Genomic DNA, 22,007 nt, shown 5'->3' with positions numbered 1-22,007 from the left:
GGACACAAATCTACCCAGCATGCATTGGGTGATCGATTCTGCGCAGACCTGGCTCATCTCGAACGAGCCTAATTTGTCCACGTGAGAACACTGGACTTGCACTCACATTCATCTTCTTCGACACGTGTTAGAGAGGTGAAAAAAAAGTTCATCGTGTTAACAGGCTCCTGCTAAGTTTTTAAATGGTTAGTGTAAACTGAAGAAACAACAAAAAAAAAATTAAAATACAAAAGTGAAACAAAGTCTAGGTTCTGACCCATTAATCAAAAAAGGCAAATGTGTGATCGCACCCTCAAACCTCTCTCATCTGAGAGTAAACACCGATGACGTCGCTCTCACATCAGCCAATTAAATGCATGCATCAGATTGCAGAAACAAGCCTGGGATCCTTTTAGACTCCATCCTAGCACTCGGCGTCCGTGCTGCCGTTGACCGGGCCGGCGCAGAGGGTGGCGTGGGTGTCCTCGACGGGTCGTCTGTGTTCCACGCCGTTGGACCGGACGCACGTCTCGGTCGCATCTCCATCCTCGTCCCCCACACTGTGGAGCAGGGACAAACAGACGGGCAAAGGTCAGCGATCCAACCAAATATTGTGTAAGTTGATGGACAGACTGCTCGACCTACAGCCCTTATCTTTTTCATTTTTTCTTGTGATATATATTTTTGCACTTTCTGTATATCCTTAATACCCTTACATTTGGTTTTATGTGCTACGTCTTGGATTCTTTCTGGTCTATTTTCTTTTAATACATTTTCTGTTCGTTCGAAGTATTCGTATTGTCTCGATCGTGCTCTGTTAGGCTTAACATTTGCACGACAGCTTGGTTTGATTACCACTGGACTGTTCATTGTGTCTTCTACCTCCATGTTGGAAAATGGCAGTTTTTTTGGCTGGTGAATAAAAACAAATGCTCCACCTGTTGATGCAGCCGTTGCTGACCGGAGACTCTGAGGTTTCCTTCTCCGACAGAGAGCTGCAGGACCTCCTCTCCTGCCAGGAGCCCACTCGGGGCTCTTTGCCCGAGTCGGAGCTCTTCCTCCGGGCCACGACGGGCCCCAGTTTCTCCGGGCTAACCCTGGGACCCGCACCCGAGTCCAACGGGACGCTCAGCCCCGCCGGGCCATCGGGGTCCTTGCCCGAGTCGCTGCTGGTGCGCCTCCCGTTCAGGCTGTCGGGGGAGGACACGTGACTCATCTGGCCCTCTCGCTCATCTGGAGAGGAAAAAGAAAAATCCATAATCAGTCCTTTCTTCCTTTTTGAAATGAGTTTTCTATGACAGAGCAATCATGAAACAGCAGATTCAAACTGGATCATCCCTGGTTATCCTGCTTGTGGTGCAAACTGACTGCTGAAAACAACTCACTATGAACCCGACTGTAAAAGGAAACAGTTTAACTAACTTGTCCGCAGACCAGAGTCCCTCTTGTGTGAATGTGAATACTTTAGAGATTTGAAATCAAGCAGTCGTGTTTCATCCTGCCTGACGAGGTCAATCGATCGTGGAAAAGCAGATAAATCCATGTCAGCATTAATCTGACCTGGTTACCCAGTGGCTGAATCTCACTTCTCTTATTTGATAGCTCCTCGCTCCTCGGATGAACCGGAAGTTGTTCTGGCCTTCCTTCTTGAAGCTCGTCTCAAAGCTCTTTTTTTCCTGCCCCGAGGAGCTAGGATCGAGGATGGAGGAGAGATATTTGAGGAGCTATGAGCGAGGATACGGAGAGCATGCTAGGCAACTAGGACTACAGTTGAAAATGAGCCGACTGGCGCATTTACAGAGATGTCCATTAATAATGTGCATTGTCCTAATCAAATAAAACAGAGCAGCCTTCCCGGAAGCCGTGCAGCTGAAGAATCTAAAATATAAGACATGTTTTCAGTTATTTCACACTTTTTTTGTTAAGTATGTAATTCCAGATGTGTTCATTCATAGTTTTGATGCCTTCAGTGAGAATCTACAATGTAAATAGTTATGAAAATAAAAAGGAAACGCATTTGAATGGGAAGGTGTGTCCAAACGTTTGGCCTGTACTGTAGGTGTTGAAAGCGGGCACAACGGCAGTAAGTGGTTTGTGCACATTAGAAGTGTATTGACAAACCGCGCTATGCACACACGCTCCGAACCGAGACAAGCGAAGCGTACGGTTCGGATGTTTTTTCATGAACCGTACCACCCCTAGCTGAAAGCCCTGTTAGCACACCTCCCACTGGGGTGACAACACAGGAAGAACTTCTCTGGCTGAAGATGGGGGTGATAACAGCTCGACAGAGGCCGGGCACAATCCTAAACCCTCTTGCCTCTCTCTCCCTTTAAACTGGAACAGCCAGCAGTGGAGAGACTGGAAGAGCCCATATACATGATGGTTGTTTGTTAAGGATGGAAGCTTGGGGTGCATCGCTTAGGTCTAATTGAAAGGAGGCCTGAGTAACTTTAACCGTAACCCCCTCCCCCCCGTGGAAAAAAAAAAGTGGGCTCCCCCGAAGGCCACGGTATAGTTCGAACACTGTTTAACACACACACACACACACACACACACACACACACACACACACACACACACACACACACACACGCAAGCCAGCTGACTGGTTCTCTCTCACAGCATGAAATGGTTTGGTCTCAGCGGGAGTTGAACCTCTGACGTCTGCAGGGTTAACACCACATGTTGTGAACATTGACTGACACAGCAGCGGGATAATTAACACGCAGATACCGCTGCCTTCATCTCCGGCTTCACCTCTTCACACAGGCTGCATTTTAATGTCATTTTGACCTTCTTTATTTGCTTGACTTCTTTCCTTATGTGTCTCATAAAAGTACAGTTTTGAGAATGCCTTGTGTGTTTGTACGCCCCTAAACTGTGGAACGCACTGCCACTGGATATTAAAATGGCAAACTCTTTGTATTTTGAAAAGAAAATTTAGGATATATCTTTTATAATCTGGCTTTTAATTTGGAGTAATTTCATAGCATTAGTTTTGAAGTGTTAATCATTGGTTTTTATATCTTTTTTTTTTTTAACCCAGGTGTTTATTTTATTCTGTTTTATTTTATTTTTTTAAATTTCGTGTCTTGTTGTAATTGTTTTGATATTGTCCATTTGTCTTTGTCTTCTGTTTTGTTCTGTGAAGCACTTTGTGCCGCATGCTCGCATGAAAGGTGCTACAAAAAATAAAGTTGAGTGGACAAACTAGAGAGTTTAAAATGTATTTAAAGGTCTTAAATTTGGTTTGACGTGCCTCCACATAAAACAGGATGTTGGGGTAGAATCGCAATGCTGAATCCAACACCTGCAACGTGGCCTCATGACTTTCTAAAGCCACGTGGCGTGTTACCGCGAGGCTACGTGTTATCGCAAAACTACGTCACACGCAGGTTAAACGGTTGGGATTAGGAAAAGAAAACCAGGTTGGGTTTAGGAAAAGAAGAACAAGGTTGGGTTAGGGTTAGGGGGTTAGGTTAGGGTAAAGAAAACCAGGTTGGGTTTAGGAAAACAACAACGGGGTTGGGTTTAGGAAACGCCACACGCAGGACCCATCTACCACCCCAACCAACCTCCCTGTGTGGCGATTCACCCTTTCATACTACTCCCTACGACATCAATTCACACGCAACCGCAAGGTGATGTAAGTCAACGGAGGGCAAAGCGTTGATAAACACGCTAAAAAGCGAGTATGCGTCTTGATAACACGGCAATAATGGCATACGAATTGGCGTCATACATACGCCACTTCATGAGATCAGTCTGACACCTGAGATAAACTGTATGGGAAATAAAAAGTTTCATATAATGGGTACATTTGATTTACTAGAAAGTTATATACAGGCCATAGTTACAAGATGAGTCAATTTGAGACTTTGCAGGGAGGAAATGCTGTCCCTAAAGAACTCCATGATAACTAAAAAATGTAATTTCTGAAGAAACTGCGGTATGAATGCTGTATGTTGAAAGGCTGATGCTAAACTGGATTGTTGGCTTGAATGTGTAAGAAGTAGGTAGGGGTAGTAGGAATGGTTGAAAAAGTGGGAATGGGTTGAATTAGTAGGAATGTCACTGACAAGTTGAATAATACCAATAATGTTTAAAAGGGTTTTTTTTTTTTTAAGCTGATGCTAAGCGGGATTGCTGGCTTCAATTTGGAATACGAACAAGTCAATTTGAGACTTTGCAGGCAGGAAAAAAATTTTGGTTTTCTATCGCAATTCGAGAAAAAAACATTCCCTGCTGATCCTAGAAAACTCTACATGAAAACTGAAGCATGCAATTTCCGATGAAACTGCAGTGTGAATGCTGTATGTTGCTGGCTTGAATTTGGAGTATGCAGGGAGGAAAAAGAGTGATATTTATATTATTATCCCAGAGATCTCCACATTAAATGAAACCCATTTAGCGACCACAGGATGTCATCCCCGGGTGGGGTTACCTCCGGAGCCAGCTTCTCCCGCCTTGTTGCGTCGGCGTCTCAGGATGACCTCCAGCTCGCTGTCCTTCTTCCCCGGAGGCGACGGCCCCGACGGGCCCGACTCCTGAGAGCCTCGGCTGGGGCTCCGCTTCACCGTCTCCTGGAGGCAAACACAACGGCTTTATTCTTCTCCAAGACACGAGGTAAACAGTCAAATCAGTATGTCTCTTTAATTTAATTTCCATATGGAAGTTGCATTAAAACCACAATCTTTATTGTTTGACCGTTCAAATGACAACTGTATTAACATAATGATGACTTAAAACTATCTGCATTTTATGTGTTTCTCTACTTTTTTCCTGACCCAAACGAAATCTGCAAATTTTTTTTACAGTTTAAGCGTTGACCTAGAATGAAAATCTAAAACAAAAAAGTTTAGCGGACAGTTTTTCTGATTGTATTGGGGTGGAGCCAGTGGTGTAGTCTAATGTACTGTAGTGGGTATACTGAACTGTATATGTATGGACCTATATACAGTATATATTCACCATATATGGGCCAGAATGGTGGGGGGCATATCATAGTGGGGGGACCGGGTGTCCTCCCCCAGGGAAATTTTGAGCGTCAAAGACTTAATTTCCTGCATTCTGACACATTTTATGCACCAATTTACGGTGGAAATACTTTTACTAAGCCTATGTGAAGAATAAAAACACAGATGACATTCCAAAATATATCCAAATTAAAATGGAAAGTATGTTGTTACGTGCCATTGCGCATTTTTAAGTGGATATATGGAAATCCTGGAGCTTTCTTACTGGGTATACTGTGTAAACCTGCGTATCACGTAGACTACACCACTGGCTGGAGCTGTGTTAATTTTTTCAAAATCTGGAAAATTTGATACAGGTCATGTAAACAGCATATTCCGGTTGTATATTCAGAATATGGCTTTTTTCAGAATGGAACATTTTCCGATTAAGATTTGGGATATTCCGGTTTGGACATGTGTACAGCGCATTCGGAATGTAGTGTGTCTACGTTGAGTGAGTATATTCCTTTCGTAGAAGCAGCTTTGACACACCAGAAGCACAGCGTCGCTATAACTAAGCTGATTAAAAGTCTCTTTACCAGGATGCCTTTCAGTTCCTCCATGGCGCTCTCCTGCGGTTTCTCCTCAAGGATTACAGGCGGCTGGAAAAACAAAACCGAAACACAAATCATTTTCCTTTATGTTGCATTTGTATTTCATAACTGTCTTATTCTATTTTAGCTGTTTTAATATTCTCTTCAACAGATGTTTTCAACTGTTTTTTTAACTGCTCTTTTATGGAGTCTTTTGTGCTCATATTATACTTTTTGGCTTTTTCCCTTTCCTTTATTGGGTTTTTTGTGCATGTAATCCAAAGGGACTTACCATCTCCAACAGAAAACACTGTTCACAAACTGCTCCAAACAGCTCTATTAGGCACACCCTCATACTCTGCTTCTGACTGGCTAGTAGTCCTTACCTAGCTACTGTCAGGGCACACCCTCATACTCTGCTTCTGACTGGCTAGTAGTCCTTACCTAGCTACTGTCAGCGCATGACCTCATACTCTGCTCTTGACTGGCTAGTAGTCCTTACCTAGTTACTGTCAGGGCATGGCCTCATACTCTGCTTCTGACTGGCTAGTAGTCCTTACCTAGCTACTGTCAGGGCACACCCTCATACTCTGCTTCTGACTGGCTAGTAGTCCTTACCTAGGTACTGAGCATGTGCAACTCCCAACAAAGATGGAACAGAAGTGAGATGTCTCACTCAGTAGCTAAAACAGAGAGCTCAACACACAGGGTGAAAAGAGGAGCTGCAGCAATGTGCAGTACAACAAAAATATGGTGTTTTTTTGAAAATTAAACCATGTAAACCTATTCTGATACAACCTCTAAATACAATTATGAACCTGAAAATGAGCATAATATGAGCGTGTTCTTTCAATTTGAGAGCATTTGTCATTGATTTCAGATTTTGTAATATTTCCCTTCGGATTCGCTGTGCCTCTGCTCAAACTCTTTATGCTTGGACTCAGATGTGTGGTTGCTTAGACAGATTTCATGCCATGCCACCCGTGACTGATTATTGGACTTAAAATATCCTGGAATCGCCCCTGCCCCTCGGAGGGGAACAACAACCACAGAGCACACAGAGTCCATGAGCCATGAAGATATGTAAAATGGAAGTTAAAGCGATGGGTGTTTTACTGATTGAAACTGAAAGGGTTTGCTGAGTGTGTGTGTGTGGGGGGGTCAGAGGGAGGGAAACGCCCCCATCCCCAGGGAACAACAGTGATTGATGCAAACATCAATATACTCACTTTTACTGCTACTCTCTGTGGCAGCACAAAGGAGACACATGGGGAGGAAAGAGAAGAGAGCAATCAGCCAGAGTGCCTTCAGCCTACAGACAACATGCTGACTGACGTCCTGATCTTTACAGAAGCACGAGGAACCAGTGAAAAGAGGAGAACAGTAACCAAACAACAGTATTCCTGGCACACACACACACGTTTTACAGGAAAACGTGTTCGTGTGCGTGCCAGGTGTACTGTCTCACCTGCTTTTACATGTCTAGAAGTCAAGATAGATTATTATTTTTTATTATTCTGCAGGCACAGGAATATGTACCTCTGCTGTCAGGCAGCTGTGACCTTTGACCCTTGACCTCTTTGTTCTTGTTGGATGCAGGGTCAAAATAAGGAGAGCTACTTTGTAGAGCTTCGGTTCTCTCTGACCCAACACGGTTTGGCTGGAATAGGAATTTTATTTTTTTAAATGTATGCAGACCTTATAGTCTGAGTCATGTAGAGCTGCAAAGATTTATCGATTAGTTGTCAACTATGAAATTAATGGACTAAATGATGAATAGTGTTCTAGTTTCTTCTCTCCTCTGTGACAGTAAACTGAATATCTTTGAGTTGTGGACCAAACGAGACATTTGAGGACGTCATGTTTGGCTTTTTGGGAAACAGTCATCCACATTTTTCACCGTTTTCTGACATTTTAGAGACGAAACAACTAATCCATTCATCCAGAAAATAATCAACAGATTAATCAACGATGAAAGTAATTGTTAGTTGCAGCCCTGGTTTAATGTCATGAATAATGTGGGGCTGTGTGGGAACGTACAGCCCTTTGTTACAGTTGAAATTCAGGCTTTAACGTAATCAGGCTCTAGCACAAAACTGCTGACATGTTTTTGGGCTGTGCCTGATTGTTTGGGCCAGATCATAGCTCTACTTTATTTTATTTTTTTTTTTTTAAAAGGTTTCTCGGCAAAAAAGCAACAACTTGTTGCATTTTATTACCGTGCATGATTCGGGGATTAATAAGTGTCCTTTTTTTGTTCTTTGAAATGATCAGAAAACAGCCAACTATAAAATACAGATCCGTTAAAACCTCTCAGTGTGCACATCTCGTCATCCTCACCTTGCTGTCCTGACTCTTGACGGGCCGCAGGACGACGCCATGTTTGATCCTTTCCATCATTTCGTTCACCGCCTTCGCCTTCACGTCGTCGCCCTCGCCAGCTGGAGAGAGAGGAGGCTCAATGTTTACCATAACATTACAATAAAGGGGAATAATGTCTAATATAGATGTTACATAATAGGTTTAGGTGACCAATAGGTAAACCGATTCACGATACATTAAATCTCAGAGAATCTCTTTCATATCCGAGCACAATTGGTCTTGCGTTGTTTTACTCTCCACAGTCCAACTGAAACTATAATGTCAGGTTAAAAAAACGACTATTAAAATAACCTGAAATGATTATGTGGGGACGGGGTGAATTTCCGTCCAACCCTCGTGGCGTTTTAATGTGTGGGCATTACGTTCCTACTGGATTCATTTAAAAAAATGACATTCCCATGTAGTTATTTACTTAAATTTTGCATGCAATTAGTCAGATTTCCGGCAGATAATTCTGAACATTTGAATCCTCTTCACATAAGAATTAAAATCTCTTAAAAGGTGCTCTAAGCGCGTTTTTTTTTTTTTTTTAGGCTACAATTTTTTTTGTCACATACAGCAAAAATCTCCTCACTATCTGCTAGCTGCCTGTCCCCTGACCACTGTAAAAAACATCTCCTCACTATCCGCTAGCTGCCTGTCCCCTGATCACAGTAAAAAACATCTCCTCACTATCTGCTAGCTGCCTGTCCCCTGAACACACTGTCAAAAACATCTTCACACTATCCGCTAGCTGCCTGATCACACTGTAAAAAACATCTCCTCACTATCCGCTAGCTGCCTGTCCCCTGAACACACTGTAAAAAACATCTCCTCACTATCTGCTAGCTGCCTGTCCCCTGAACACACTGTCAAAAACATCTCCTCACTATCCGCTAGCTGCCTGTCCCCTGAACACACTGTAAAAAACATCTCCTCACTATCCGCTAGCTGCCTGTCCCCTGAACACACTGTAAAAAAATGCAGTCTCTGTGACCAGCCCAGGGTCCACAAATGCCAACAAAAACAAACTGTGCCAACCTGCACCACCAAACATAACAGTATTCCAGCCAATAATAGACAAGATGGATTAGGGGGTCGGGGTTGGGGGGGATTAGTGCGCGGAAGCACGGAAGGGAGGGGGAGGGGACGGGATGAGGAGGGGCAAGCTAGCCTCGTTTTGTTTGACAATACTTCGAACGTCAACAAGAAGTGACGTCACCTAAAATTGCTTTGAGCACCTTTAATTTAATTACTAGAAAAAAATCTGAAATGACTTATTCTGTGATACAAGTTTGTATCCATATTGGTCATTGCTACCATGTGAGAACATCTGAAAAGGTGCACAGAGACTCACCTGGCAGCTGCTCTGTCTTCACTGGGGCTTTGGAGCCTTTGGAGGACTTCCTCATGATGGCTATCAGAGAGCTGAGAGGGGGAGAGACACAAGAACCGAGAGTCACATCGCACATTTTGTAGGAATGCTGTGAAAGGTTTTTCACACAAACAAAAAAAAAAAAAACACAAAATCATACAATGAATTTATGTTAAAGGACAGATCAGGCGCAAAACGAACCTAGGGGTTAATAACAGATGTGTACCCACTCACAGTGAACGATCAAGTGGGTACACATCTGTTATTAACCCCTAGGTTCGTTTTGCGCCGGAATTGTCCTTTAAGTCACACAGCTTCTTCTTGACTAAGGCTACATCTACACTACTACATTTTTGTTTTTAAGCAGTGTTTTGAGACAAAAACGATCTCTGTCCACACACTCGTTTTAGTTCCAGTAGCAAAACTAAGCTCTGTTCATATTAACACATCTGACAACGCATATCACATGACCATTCACACACACTGGGCATGTGCGTGCCGGTGTAAACAGGAAACAGATTGTCTGACGTTACTCTGCTGTTGAAAATCTAGAAGTTGAAAATACAGAAAATACTTTGGAGATCTTTCTCCAAAGTCGTTCGTTTTGCTTTATATACACTCTGTGTTTCAGACGCTCAAAATAAAAGTGCAGACAGTAAATCTAGTGCACTGTGCAGTAAATCGAGAGATTTCAGACGCAGGGCGTGACCACTGCACACTGACTCAGCTTCAGCGTCTGTCCCCCTGCGTGGTAACCGAGGTACAGTACAGTTCCTTTTCCTCACCTGAGGGGGTTGCATCTCGAGGGGGGAGGTGGGGGCGGGGGTGGAGGGGGAGGAGGAGGGGGAGGGGGCGGCTGCGGGGGAGGGGCGGGTGGCGGGGCAACCCCAGGCTCAGGGGGAGGGGGCGCCGTGCTGGGAGCCACTGCGGCCCTTTCCTGGCTCTCCTGGAGCTCGTGGACTGTGGAGGGGAAGGAAGACAATGGAAGCGGTTAATCAAACCGCAGATGATTTAGGTGCTGCTGTGTCATCATATCTAACTTTCATCTTCCTCAAAAACCTTCGCTTACAGACCAAGGTTATAAAAGTGTTGAATTTTCAATTTGTTTTAGTTTTTTATCTTAGCAGTTTCTGCAGGTTTCACCAAGTCCAATTAAAGACTTTTTAAGACCATTATGAATGACATACTGTATTGCGACATAAAAAACTAAGGTAACACTTTACTTGAATGTATCTACATAAGAGTGACACAACACTGTCATGAACACATGACACTGTCATGACACATGAACCCTAACCCTAACCCTAACCCTAACTTGTCATGACAAAAACCGAATGAGACTTAATGACAGAAGCGTTATGTCATAAACATTTATGACTGTTTAGAATGTTTATGACACGTTCATGAGAGTGTCATGTCACTCTTGTGTAACGAAAAATAAAATAAGTCAGATGTCAGAGTGCGTTAACATCGTCTGAAACAACTGTCCAATTTTCTTCATTGGCATTATAGGACTTGTGTCTAGATTGGCTGCACTATAAGTTGCCTACAAACAACATGTTTGTAGTCCTAGTAGAGTGAATTATAATTGGACTAGCGACAGAAAGAACTACAACACCACAGAATAAAAAAAAAAAGAACATTGTAAAGCGCTGCGCGAACATTTCAATGAGCATTAGAGGTAGGGAAATTAAGACTTGTTTAAACTTATTAAAGACCTACAACACAATGCTTTTTTTTTTAACGACACAAGATTTTAACCTTGTGTCGTATTCCTGTCGACCATGCACTTGTTGTCCTTCAACAAAATTAACTCCCAGTCTGTTTTACCTTTTTATAAAGCATAAAGTATAGTATCACCCGATTCTATTGTGCACCTTCAAGCCAACTTCATTCCAACTTATTACCAATAGTTTTACACTTATTTTTTTATTTATTTATGGTCAATAAACCATATTTACTGTACATTAAATTATACCTTATTTTGGAGTAAAAGAAAATAATAAAAAATGATGACTTATTTTCACTATAATGAAGATCAGATGAATATATGTTGATGGACTGGTATATGTCAATGTTTAGTCAGGAAACTGTTTTGAAACAGTGAATTTTTCTATTTTCTTTATTATGAATGGCAGAACATATTTCCGATAAAGAAACTATGAAAACGGGTCAAAATTGACCCGAAGACAACACAAAAGGCCCTGAACACCCAAACAGGTGGTTATAGTTAATGTGGCTGATTGGACCTTTTCCAGGACTGTGTGGGTGTGGTTAGACTGAGTGATTGACATCTCCCTGAGTCCACTGTTAGTGCTTTTGCACCTGTTAGGGCGGGACAAATAACACCTGACAGTATCTGAAAACACAGTGTGGGTGTTCAGAGGCTATAAGACCGAACATTTTGATTTTGAAATTATAGATGTTTTAAGACCCAGCGGAAACCCTGTTTATTTCAGTTTAGTTTTCATTTGTCTCTGAAGTCTCTAGCTACATATACTGTACAGATTCAAGATTCCTTTTATTATAATTCAGCAAAACATAGAAATGTAAAGCATAAAGGAGCATGGCTCCTTTTAAAAACACAGATTAAAGAAACAGGGTCATAAATTGAGCTCTAAAGAACTGAATAAATCATTTCCAGCTGAATTTTTGTCCATACAATGATGTGATCGAATAGTAGAGTAGATCAAATAGTAATGCACATCTGCATAGTAAAGCACAGTTAAGTGGTGTGTAGTTGAGTTTAGTAGTCTGATAGCAGCTGGCTAAAAGCTGTTTTTGAGTCTTACAGAATATAGCCATGATGTTTTAATGTTTCTTCTTTAGTGTCTGTTGTGAAGCGATTGCGGCACAGCGCCATCTCATGTCAAGTTCAGTTTCTGTGGTTCGGTGTTGCCACGACGGTTGGACGGAAATTCACCCCGTCCCCACATAATCATTTCAGGTTATTTTAATAGTCGTTTTTTTAACCTGACATTATAGTTTCATTTGGACTGTGGAGAGTAAAACAACGCAAGACCAATTGTGCTCGGATATGAAAGAGATTCTCAGAGAACTAATGCTGGAAATCGGACAAGGAACCCTCTAACTGCTGCATTATTAAATATATTAATGCTGTTGTTAAGAATTTACCCCAAAGCAGTTACATAGAGATAGAAAAAGTGCTTTCTTTAGTGCAGAGTGGGACGCAGAGACGGTATGCCCAAAGCCGCCTACACATGATAGGCGGCAAAACGGCTTTGTGCCGGCTGTTCCATTGATTTCCTATAATTTATTTACAATTTATTCATGGGAAGAGCTATGGGGAGAGCCCGGATTTGCCGCTTTGCGCTGCGTTCAAAGTCCAAATTATTAAAACTTTGACCTAGTTACTGCTGACCTTTCGAAAACGCAACCTATGAGATAGCAGCATGTCGTTACCTAGCAAGGGGAAAGAGCTTCCTTGCCACCCTTGATGACGTTTAGCTGCGCTGCGCCATGCTTTAGGCCGCCTACACATGACACGTGATTTATGGCTTAACCCTTGTGTTGTCTCCCATTGGACCATGCACGCGGGTCCTTCCCGGTCAAAACTGAAAACCAACACTTTTTCTGACGTTTTTGTCTCTTTTCTTTCGACAGTTTTGTCAATGTTTTGGCGCTTTTTTTGACGTTTAACGCTTCTTTTCACCACCGTGTGTAAACATCACTAACAAACTTAATTCCACTAGTTTTGCACTTATTTTTGGAATGCATGGTCAATAAACCTCATTTATAGAAAATTATACCTTATTCTTGAGTTAAGAAAGCAGAAATTATGAATTATTTAGACTAATATTTTAATATATAAAGGAAGGATAATCACAGATTGGTATACGTCAACGTTCAGTGAGGATACGGTTTTGAAACATTGAATAAAACACCCAAAATTCGATGAAAGTAGAGAGCCGATCTTTTGTTGTACTTGCAAAGTCCGTTGTATGGAATCCTCCATGTTATTTTAGGGTAATTAAAATGAGGTAGTTTAAAAAAACAAACATATTTCTGATACAGATATTTTGAAAATGGGTCAAATTTGACAAAAGCCTTAAAAAGGCCATGCCCATTTTTCAATCACCAAACTTTTGCCTCACTTTGGAGCGTTATTTAGCATGACATGGATCCCTTAAACCGTCTAATTTCATATGATACGAATATATTTACTCTAGCTATAAAACGGAGCCTCTTAAAAGGTCGATCTCTGGATTTTATGAATTGATAACAGATCATTTAAATAAAGATATTTTTTTAAACCCAGTTCTGCTGCTGCAGATGCATTGGTTACTGCTGTGTCATGTTATCTAACCCTTGTGTTTTAAAAATGATTTATATATCAGAGATATAGGTTTATTTAGGTTTGTATAAAAGGCTCCATTACCTTGTACCTCACATTATGGCTCCGTAGCAGAAGTTTTTATAAAAATAGGCTAACGATTGTGTCATAACCACGCAAATTACTGTTGCATAGTAGAGGAATTACCGTATAGTACAGGAGAAGCTCACAGGCAGTTTGGACTTCCATTAGCTGTTTAAGTTTAATTACTAATGTTAACTAGCATTTTAGTGATCAGTAATTAGCCTGTGTCTATGTTATCTCCTTACATATACCTACACTCTCCATCTCTGTAAGATTGGGAATGATTGAGATTTCTCTCGGCACAGCTACCAGAAGACTTCACACTTTCAGACACGTTGCTCACGTCACATCTACGTCTTCAAGCCCAGTTGGAGGCTGCTCAGTAACACTCAGCCAGCACCGGGAAAGAGACTTCTGATATCCTCCACTGGTCTCGTACAGAGACACGGGACCTGTTGGTCCATTTCTTTAACTGTCTATGGTCTGATTCCAGAGTGAAGACTCTTCCTCATCCCACCATCTGTTGACGCCATGAAAGAGGCGTCTGTTTTTATTGTTTCTGGTTGAAGTCAGTTGGTGGTTTCTTTGGCCCTGACTTCACGTCATGTGACCTATTAAAAAAACGGACAGATGCCGCGCTGCTCGCGGGGAGAAAGTGCACGTTTGCCAGCTTCTCCTGCAGCAGATGGATCCATGTTGTTGGAGTCAATGCAGGAATCAACACCCAACACGACACACAACTTGTATCAACTGAGGTTTTATTTTTAATATTTTATTTTTTTCGTTTTATTGTTCCATAATGTCTTTTATTTTACAATAAAGCCTGAAATCACTCTGATTACTCTGAGATGAGAGAGTTGAGTTTATTGAAAAAGTCAATAAGGAAGGAGGCTCAAGCTCCTCATTATTTTTGTTAGTTTTTATTTATTGATTTATTAATTTGCATTTCTTTTTGCTTTTCTTTTTTTCTATATTGCTTTTACATTTTGATGTTTGGTTGTTAATTGATGGTTAGACCTGATCTGTCATGTATTTGTGTGTGGAATGTATTTTATTCTGGCCTGAAATCAGATTTTTGTGAAAGCCACAACACACCGCTTTCTAGCTCCTTAAATGCTCTGGTGTGTGTGTGTGTGTGTGTGTGTGTGTGTGTGTGTGTGTGTGTGTGTGTGTGTGTGTGTGTGTGTGTGTGTGTGTGTGTGTGTGTGTGTGTGTGTGTGTGTGTGTGTGTGTGTGTGTGTGTGTGTGCGCGTGCATGTGTGTGTTTGTCAGAAATACCCTTTAATGCTGTCTCAGGGTTCAAATAAAAACAGCTGGTGCATAAGGAAGATAGGTAGATATGTCTATGAACATTCTCAATTATCGATATCTTGTGTGTGTGTGTGTGTGTGTGTGTGTGTGTGTGTGTGTGTGCGTGAGCCTCCACCTCTGTTCTCCAGCTCCTCGTTCCTCTTCTCTGCCTGCTCCACTCGTCCCTCCACCTCCTTCTTGGCCTCCTCCAGCAGCTCCAGCTGCCTCTGCAGCGCCTCCAGCTGCTGCTTCACACAGCTCTGCTCCAGCTGAGCCTCTAGGCTCGCCACCTACACACACACACACACACACACACACACACACACACACACACACACACACACACACACACACACACACACACACGATATCGATGATTGAGAATCTTCATAGACATGTTTACCTATCTTGTAGCAGAGAACAAACAAGAATTTAAATTTACTTTTATTCTTACAAATATTTCTTTTACTTTATTGAACCTGAGCCCACCGTAAAGCAGCTTTAATCAACCAAGTATCAAATGTTGAGCTGAATCTGCGGCTGCTCTTGGCTTTACGGCCCTTTATAGGAGCATACACAATAGCATTTAGCAGCTAAAGAAACAGATATTTAGTTTGTCGACCTTAAGATTACTAACTTTGCTAAAAAATACATATTAACTTAAAAAGCCAGTTTTGAAGACAATTTGGATGGTGCAAGAGGAAGGGGACGGACATCTGGCCAAAAATGAGGGACATCAGGCGGAATCTCCGGCGTTGATATAGACTAACCTTCTGCTGATGCTGCAGACGCTCCTCCTCCAGCGTTTTGGTGACGGCGGCGACGTCTTCCAGAGCTTTGAGAAGCTGAACGCTGGGCTCAGCACTCTGCAGCAGCAGCATACTCTGCCTGTTGGCCTCCTTCTGCTTCACCAGCATCTGCAGGAGGAAGAAGAGGAGGAGGACAGAAAGAGAGAGAGAGAGGTAGGGAGGAAGGACAGGTTTCACTCCTGCAGGCTCTTTTTCACTTTTCAGGTCAGTAAACACCAGATTCCTTTATGAGGAACAATGTTATTAACACACACATCAATTAGCAACAAAAGAATGCAGGTCAGCGTTCATCACAGCAGCATCACTTGACAGCTTTTAAAATTCATCAGAATGGAGAGTTGAAGACGCAAAATAGTTTCAGAACTGAGGAAAACGTAGATTATGCATAATGTGGGGATTACAACAAGTCCTCCAGACCACACGACGATTACGAGCTACGCTGAAACAGAGAAGACAAACGGACCGGCGCGAAACAAACCAGAGGAGCTGACATCAAGTAGTAAAGTTAGCTTACTAGCTAACAAACATGTGGCTAGTGGAGAATCCGATTGGCTAGTACCTTTAAAAATCTACCTGCTATGTTGGCTGAATCAAAAAAGTGAATTTAAAGCCCTGCTTGTGATACTGTGGGAGCTGTGTAGCTGTCAGCTTTTTTCGACGTTTGTCCGCCCCCTTGTGGGCAAACGCTTAAAACGCTCAGTGGTGTTTTAAGCCCCAAACGTCTCCTTCAAGGCAGCGCTGTGACCGTTGACTTCAAGGCACCTAACCCTAACCTTAACCTTAACCCTAACCGTTGCCTAATCCAAGTGCCTTCCAGGAAGGAGACGTTGGAGGCTTAAAACACTGATAAACGGTTCAAACATGTTTCTGGACGTACAGATACTTTTTAAATTAAATATATGAACACTGGTTGTATATTTAAGCACGCCTGCATTCTCCCTTGCTCTCTATGTGACAGCAAATGCATCATTTTCACTTTGACGCGATTCTCCGATCGCTTCTTTACCTCGTGTGCATAGGTCTCAGCTTTGACTCTCAGGCTCTGCTCCAAGTCGAGCTGCTCCTTCATCCCGTCGTACTCCTGCGCCGCCATCACGGAGACTACAGAGGCAGAGAGACAGACTACATAAGGCTGAACAAAGACATTATTATCATTCGCAGCTCTTTTTAATAAACAGTGATATATTTTATTTAACCCTTATTTAGTGTTTTCCCTGGCTTTGTGGAAGACGTAGGTGCGCGTATCTGGCAGGGGGTTTAGGCGTTAAGTTTTTTCAATAAAATAAATGCAATTCTCCTATACATTTTGAGTCTCTTTGTGGAATTTTGTCTCTTCATGCGGTTTGGCATCTCTTTATAGTCATGTGTATCTCTTTTTGGTCATTTAAGTTTTCTTTGAGGTTGTTTTGGGTCTCTGTGTTCATGTAGCGTCAGTTTGTGTCCCTTTGTGGTAGTTTTGTGTTCTTTTCTCACATTATTTAGGACCGTTATTATCACCATATGTGTGTCTAAAACCTTGGAAAAGATATGGCAGATAATAAATAAATACACCTCAAGAAGTTTAAAGACAAAACTTGCTAAAGACGTCCATCTACCGTCGTTAGATCTGAGAAAAGTCTTTTAGTTACATTCATTCGGCTTAGGTGGTACCCAAAACGGCTCGGGTGCTGCACCTAAAACTTATTATGACAGGGAAATCCCTGCCTAGGGACAAAATAATTGTGGGACAAAATAATTCTTACAGTATATTCAGCTGTACGGTGTAGAAATCCACTCTGCGTTGAGTCTTTACGCACAATAACATACAACATAATTAATACATGTTGATACAAATGTTGTGACTAACACAACACGCTAAACTAAAAGATGGCTGTACTGTTCATGTTCGTTTTGAACCATCAACCCAACTTGTTGTGATGTTGGTTGGAGTCTTTGTATCCTCAGTCAGTGTTTGAACACCTCCCAAAGTTTCGGGCGTGTTGTGACTCACCTCTGTTAAATCTCTTGATGGTTTTACTTTGTTTCTCATTAGTTTCATGAAGTTCCTTCATCTCGGCCTGATCTTTCTCTGACTGCAGAGAGTGAAAGAGAATTCAACAAATAAAAGTCAGGCACCGGCACGCATCTATAACATTCAAAGAAATGTTCGGTTTTTCTTTATCTTTTATAACGGAGGAGGACTCATAGCCTGGTAACCGTCACAGACTGGAAGCTGTGATATTTTATGACATAAATGCAAGAACTCTTGGTAGAAAGAACATGCACAACAGCAGGTTGATACTGATTGTTACTCAAAGCCACGATACCTGAAAAGGTGTGATTTAACATCAATATTGGCATCAACAGTGAAGCGGTTAGACTAGCGAAGCGCTTGCGCCGAACTTCGTTAGCATCACTGAAGTGCCAATACTATGCCAATAATAATGGTTGCCAACAAAATAGAAGTTATAATCAAACTGTATTCATACTGTAAAAAATAAAAAGCAACGGAGACAATTTCTAGTCGCTCCCTGTTTAGTCAGCCAGCCAACTTAAGCTAACGTTAGCTTTGTAGAGATCGTTGGATTTCCCAAACTGAATATATTCCACAAATATAGCACAAAACTGCTTTGCTAGCTCAATCATTTATATCTGCTGACATTTTTTTTTTCTATCAACAGATTTATCACCTGTAAGTCCACAAACTTCACATGTAGCAGCTATTTTTAATAAAGCGCTGAGTCACTGGCACAGCTGATGTAATCCAAGCATTTCCAGTAACAGTTAACTCCAGAACGTTGTAAAAAAATAAATAAAATTAAAGTAAAAAATGAGTTGTTTAATCTGATGAAACACTTTATATAAATACGTTGGAGAGTTTCACTGTGGTTCCTGATTTAGTAGTAAGCTACCGTTAGCTTTGTGGGATCTCCAAACTAAATAAATACTGCACAAACATATAATTGCTCTGTCAATCATGTTACTATATCTGCTGACAATTATTTTTTTATCAACAGAGTTAGCTCCTGTATGTCCGTATACAGTAAATTGTTTAATCTGATGAATCTCTTTATATAAATATGTTGGAGAGCTTCTGTGTTCCACTGTGGTTCCTGATTTATTTTAATGGATATCACAGTTTCAAAAACTGTTTTGGATTTCACTCTGTAAAGGTGACATAGAAATGGTGAAGATATATTTTTAGTGATGAGCATGGCGTGCCGTCTTGCTAATTTGAGCACGTTCTAAATGTGGGGTCAGCCATATGTTCCCACAGCCCAATGGTCCCACATTTCTAAGATTTTTCTTAAAATTAGGCCCTATGTTAGGGTTAGGGTTACATTCCATCTGTAGTCCATTGCTATTGGATAATAGGTTGGGTGTAATAGGCTACCAAATTGTGAGAAAGGGGAATAAAATCTCATACAAATTTATGAAAAAGGAAATGTGGGAACATAGGGCCTAATTTTCAGTGAAAAAGAAAATTCTTACAAATGTGGGAACATAGGGCTGTGGGAACATAAGCACGCTCCCCTAAATGTGTAGTTGACCGATCAAATTGCCGGGTCGGATCTACTTTCTGTATAATTGTCCTTCCTCACCTGTGCAGTCAGCTCTTCTATCCGTCTCTGCTGTTCATGAATCTGACACACAAAATTCTTCTTCTCTTCCAGTAAGGTGTTCACCATCTCCCTCAGATCTGACACAACACAGATGAAAAGTCCAGAAGTATGCGGTTAACTTTATTTCTTAAATATAGAGATGTTCCGATAGCAATATCAGTTCCTGACAAGCCTCCCATACTGCCTAAAATGCCGGTATTGGTATCAGCAAGTATCAGCGTTTTTGCACCGATCCGATACTAAGTAATTTAGCCCAGAAGAAAATCTACTTTAAAGTAGGTCATTTACCGCTATGTTCTTTTTCCGTTATGACTGACTGTCAAACTGGATGGTAAAAGAAAGTTGATGGCGTTCACTGTTTGTATTTGTTCATGTTTCGAAAAGAGTTTATCAACAATGATAGCAATCATATCACTTCCATACAGGGATATTGGTATAAAGCTGTTAAAAAACAATAAAATATATGTATTTTTTGACGTACTGGTATCAGATCGGTACTCTGTATCGCCAGATACGCAAGTTCAGGTATCGGAATCAGGAAGGAAAAAGTATCGGAACATCTCTAGTTAAATATTAACAGACTAAGGCTACATTTATATCGCTACTTTTTTCTTTCAAAATGAATATCTTTTTCTATCTTTAACATTTCCCCTCTCATTCCCCCTGCTCTGGCGTTTTCCCCTCCCATTCCCCTGCTCTGGCGTTTCCCCCTCCCATTCCCCTGCTCTGGCGTTTCCCCCTCTCATTCCCCCCTGCTCTGGCGTTTCCCCCTCCCATTCCCCTGCTCTGGCGTTTCCCCCTCCCATTCCCCTGCTCTGGCGTTTCCCCCTCCCATTCCCCTGCTCTGGCGTTTCCCCCTCTCATTCCCCCTGCTCTGGCATTTCCCTCTCTCATTCCCCGTGCTCTGGCGTTTCCATCTCTCATTCCCCCTGCTCTGGCGTTTCCCCCCTTTCATTCCCTCTGCTCTGGCGTTTCCCCCCTCTCATTCCCCCTGCTCTGGTGTTTCTGAGCACCTTTAGGTAAAACGGAGACATTTGAAAACACTTCTGACCCATTATAGTTTGGAATCTGCGGGGTTGTGTTGCAGTCTCAACGGCCGCAAACGGAGACCTTTGGCAGCACCGTCACTAACGTCAACGTTTCGCCACCTTATTGGGTCATGACTCGTTCTCCGAGAATAAACTACTAATGTTACCATGGCAACTACCAGCAACGGGCAGAGTATTACGCTGCGTACGGTTTACCCCGGCATGCACATGCCCAGTATACCAGAATGTTGATGAGATGTGAGGTTTGGGCTGGTTAGTTTCAACTGAGATTAGTTCTTCTACTGGAGCTAAACACACTGGTGTGCACAGAGATCGCTTTTGGCTCAAAATTCAGATTACAAACCAAAACGTAGCGATGTAAATGTAGCCTAAATACTGCACAATAAATCAAGTGCCCTAAATAGGAAATGTCCTTCCTCTCTGGAGCAGATGAATATCCAAAGCAAACTAAATGTTCTTGCAGCAGGGACTTAGTTCACCATGTTGTTGAATAGAATTGTGCGTGCTGTACCTTTAACCTGTTGTTGGTACTGTACGAAGGTGTCGGGGCTGGCGTCGGCCGTGTCAGCGTCGGCCTCCAGAGCAATGCACTCGTCCAAACACGGACGGGACGACAGGCTCAGGTACTTGAACTTCCTGTTCTCACAGTTCAGCTGCGGGTCAAAGTTAACAAGGCAATGAAAAATGAAATGAAAACTAGGGGTGTGCACAAAAAAAAATCTATTCACATTCTATAAAATCGCAATTCCAGCTCTACCGATTCAAAAATCAATTCATATTTTTTGATTTAAAAATTAAACAATTTAAATTGTATGTCTACTGCAATCACATGGGAAAAAGTAACTACATTTACATACTGTGAAGCGTTCTTTTTTTTTTTTTTTTTTTTTTTTAATCAAGAATCGTTTTAGAATTGAATATTTATTTTAAATCAAATCTTGAGCCTAAAAATCGATATTGAATCAAATCGTGACATTGTCTGAATCGTGCACCCCTAATGAAAACAATACATGATCAAAATATGATTCTTCTCCTTTAAGAAACCGCAGAGTGGTAGGGACGTGAAATGTCGTAAATTTTATATTTGTTGATTTTGTTACAAATTCTTCTGTTAAGGCACTCAATTTCTAGTAAAATCTCCCTGAGAATATCAGAGCGGCGAGCTCCGCGTCCTCTTTTAACCCTTATGTTGTCGTACCGCCGACCACGCAACTTATTCTTGTCCTCCCGGGTCAAAATTGGAAATTCTTTGATGTTTTTAATACATGTTTTTCAACGTTTTTGTCACATTTTTCAACGTTTAAGTCATTTTTGATCAAACATTTTTGGAGCTTTATTATTTATTTTTATACTACTATACAAATAGTATATACACCACTAACACCAACTTATTGACTAGTTTAACACTGATTTTTGGAATTCATGGTCAATAACCCTGATTTCTATGAAATTATGAATTATTTTGACTAGTTATGGTCAGAGGAACATAGAAATAAATCATGTACCTCTTGTATCTGCCTCTGGACATTGTTACATTTGAATATAAGCAAACCGTTTTCGCAGTGGATGGAGAAACAGACTAGTAATCGTTTCTGTGCAGAGTCATCCTGACT

General features: G+C 41.6%; 1 protein-coding gene across 1 annotated transcript in view; it reads right to left on the bottom strand.

Moving 5' to 3' along the window:
* Positions 1 to 403: 403 nt before the first annotated feature.
* The window catches only part of shtn3 (shootin 3), a 47,787-nt gene continuing 26,183 nt past the window's right edge, over positions 404 to 22,007 (bottom strand). The window contains exons 4-17 of the mRNA XM_028590182.1: positions 20,906 to 21,047; positions 19,325 to 19,422; positions 17,734 to 17,815; positions 16,750 to 16,844; positions 15,705 to 15,851; positions 15,071 to 15,224; positions 10,052 to 10,226; positions 9,249 to 9,319; positions 7,871 to 7,971; positions 6,760 to 6,774; positions 5,537 to 5,599; positions 4,427 to 4,565; positions 918 to 1,212; positions 404 to 539 (exon numbers count right to left, since the gene is read on the bottom strand). Coding sequence (XP_028445983.1) covers positions 404 to 539; positions 918 to 1,212; positions 4,427 to 4,565; positions 5,537 to 5,599; positions 6,760 to 6,774; positions 7,871 to 7,971; positions 9,249 to 9,319; positions 10,052 to 10,226; positions 15,071 to 15,224; positions 15,705 to 15,851; positions 16,750 to 16,844; positions 17,734 to 17,815; positions 19,325 to 19,422; positions 20,906 to 21,047 — 1,713 coding nt within the window. The remainder of the gene's footprint in view (positions 540 to 917; positions 1,213 to 4,426; positions 4,566 to 5,536; positions 5,600 to 6,759; positions 6,775 to 7,870; positions 7,972 to 9,248; positions 9,320 to 10,051; positions 10,227 to 15,070; positions 15,225 to 15,704; positions 15,852 to 16,749; positions 16,845 to 17,733; positions 17,816 to 19,324; positions 19,423 to 20,905; positions 21,048 to 22,007) is intronic.

This window comes from Perca flavescens, chromosome 10, assembly GCF_004354835.1.
Source record: "Perca flavescens isolate YP-PL-M2 chromosome 10, PFLA_1.0, whole genome shotgun sequence".
NCBI classification, from domain to species: Eukaryota; Metazoa; Chordata; class Actinopteri; order Perciformes; family Percidae; genus Perca; species Perca flavescens.
This window is presented reverse-complemented; position numbering and strand designations above follow the sequence as displayed.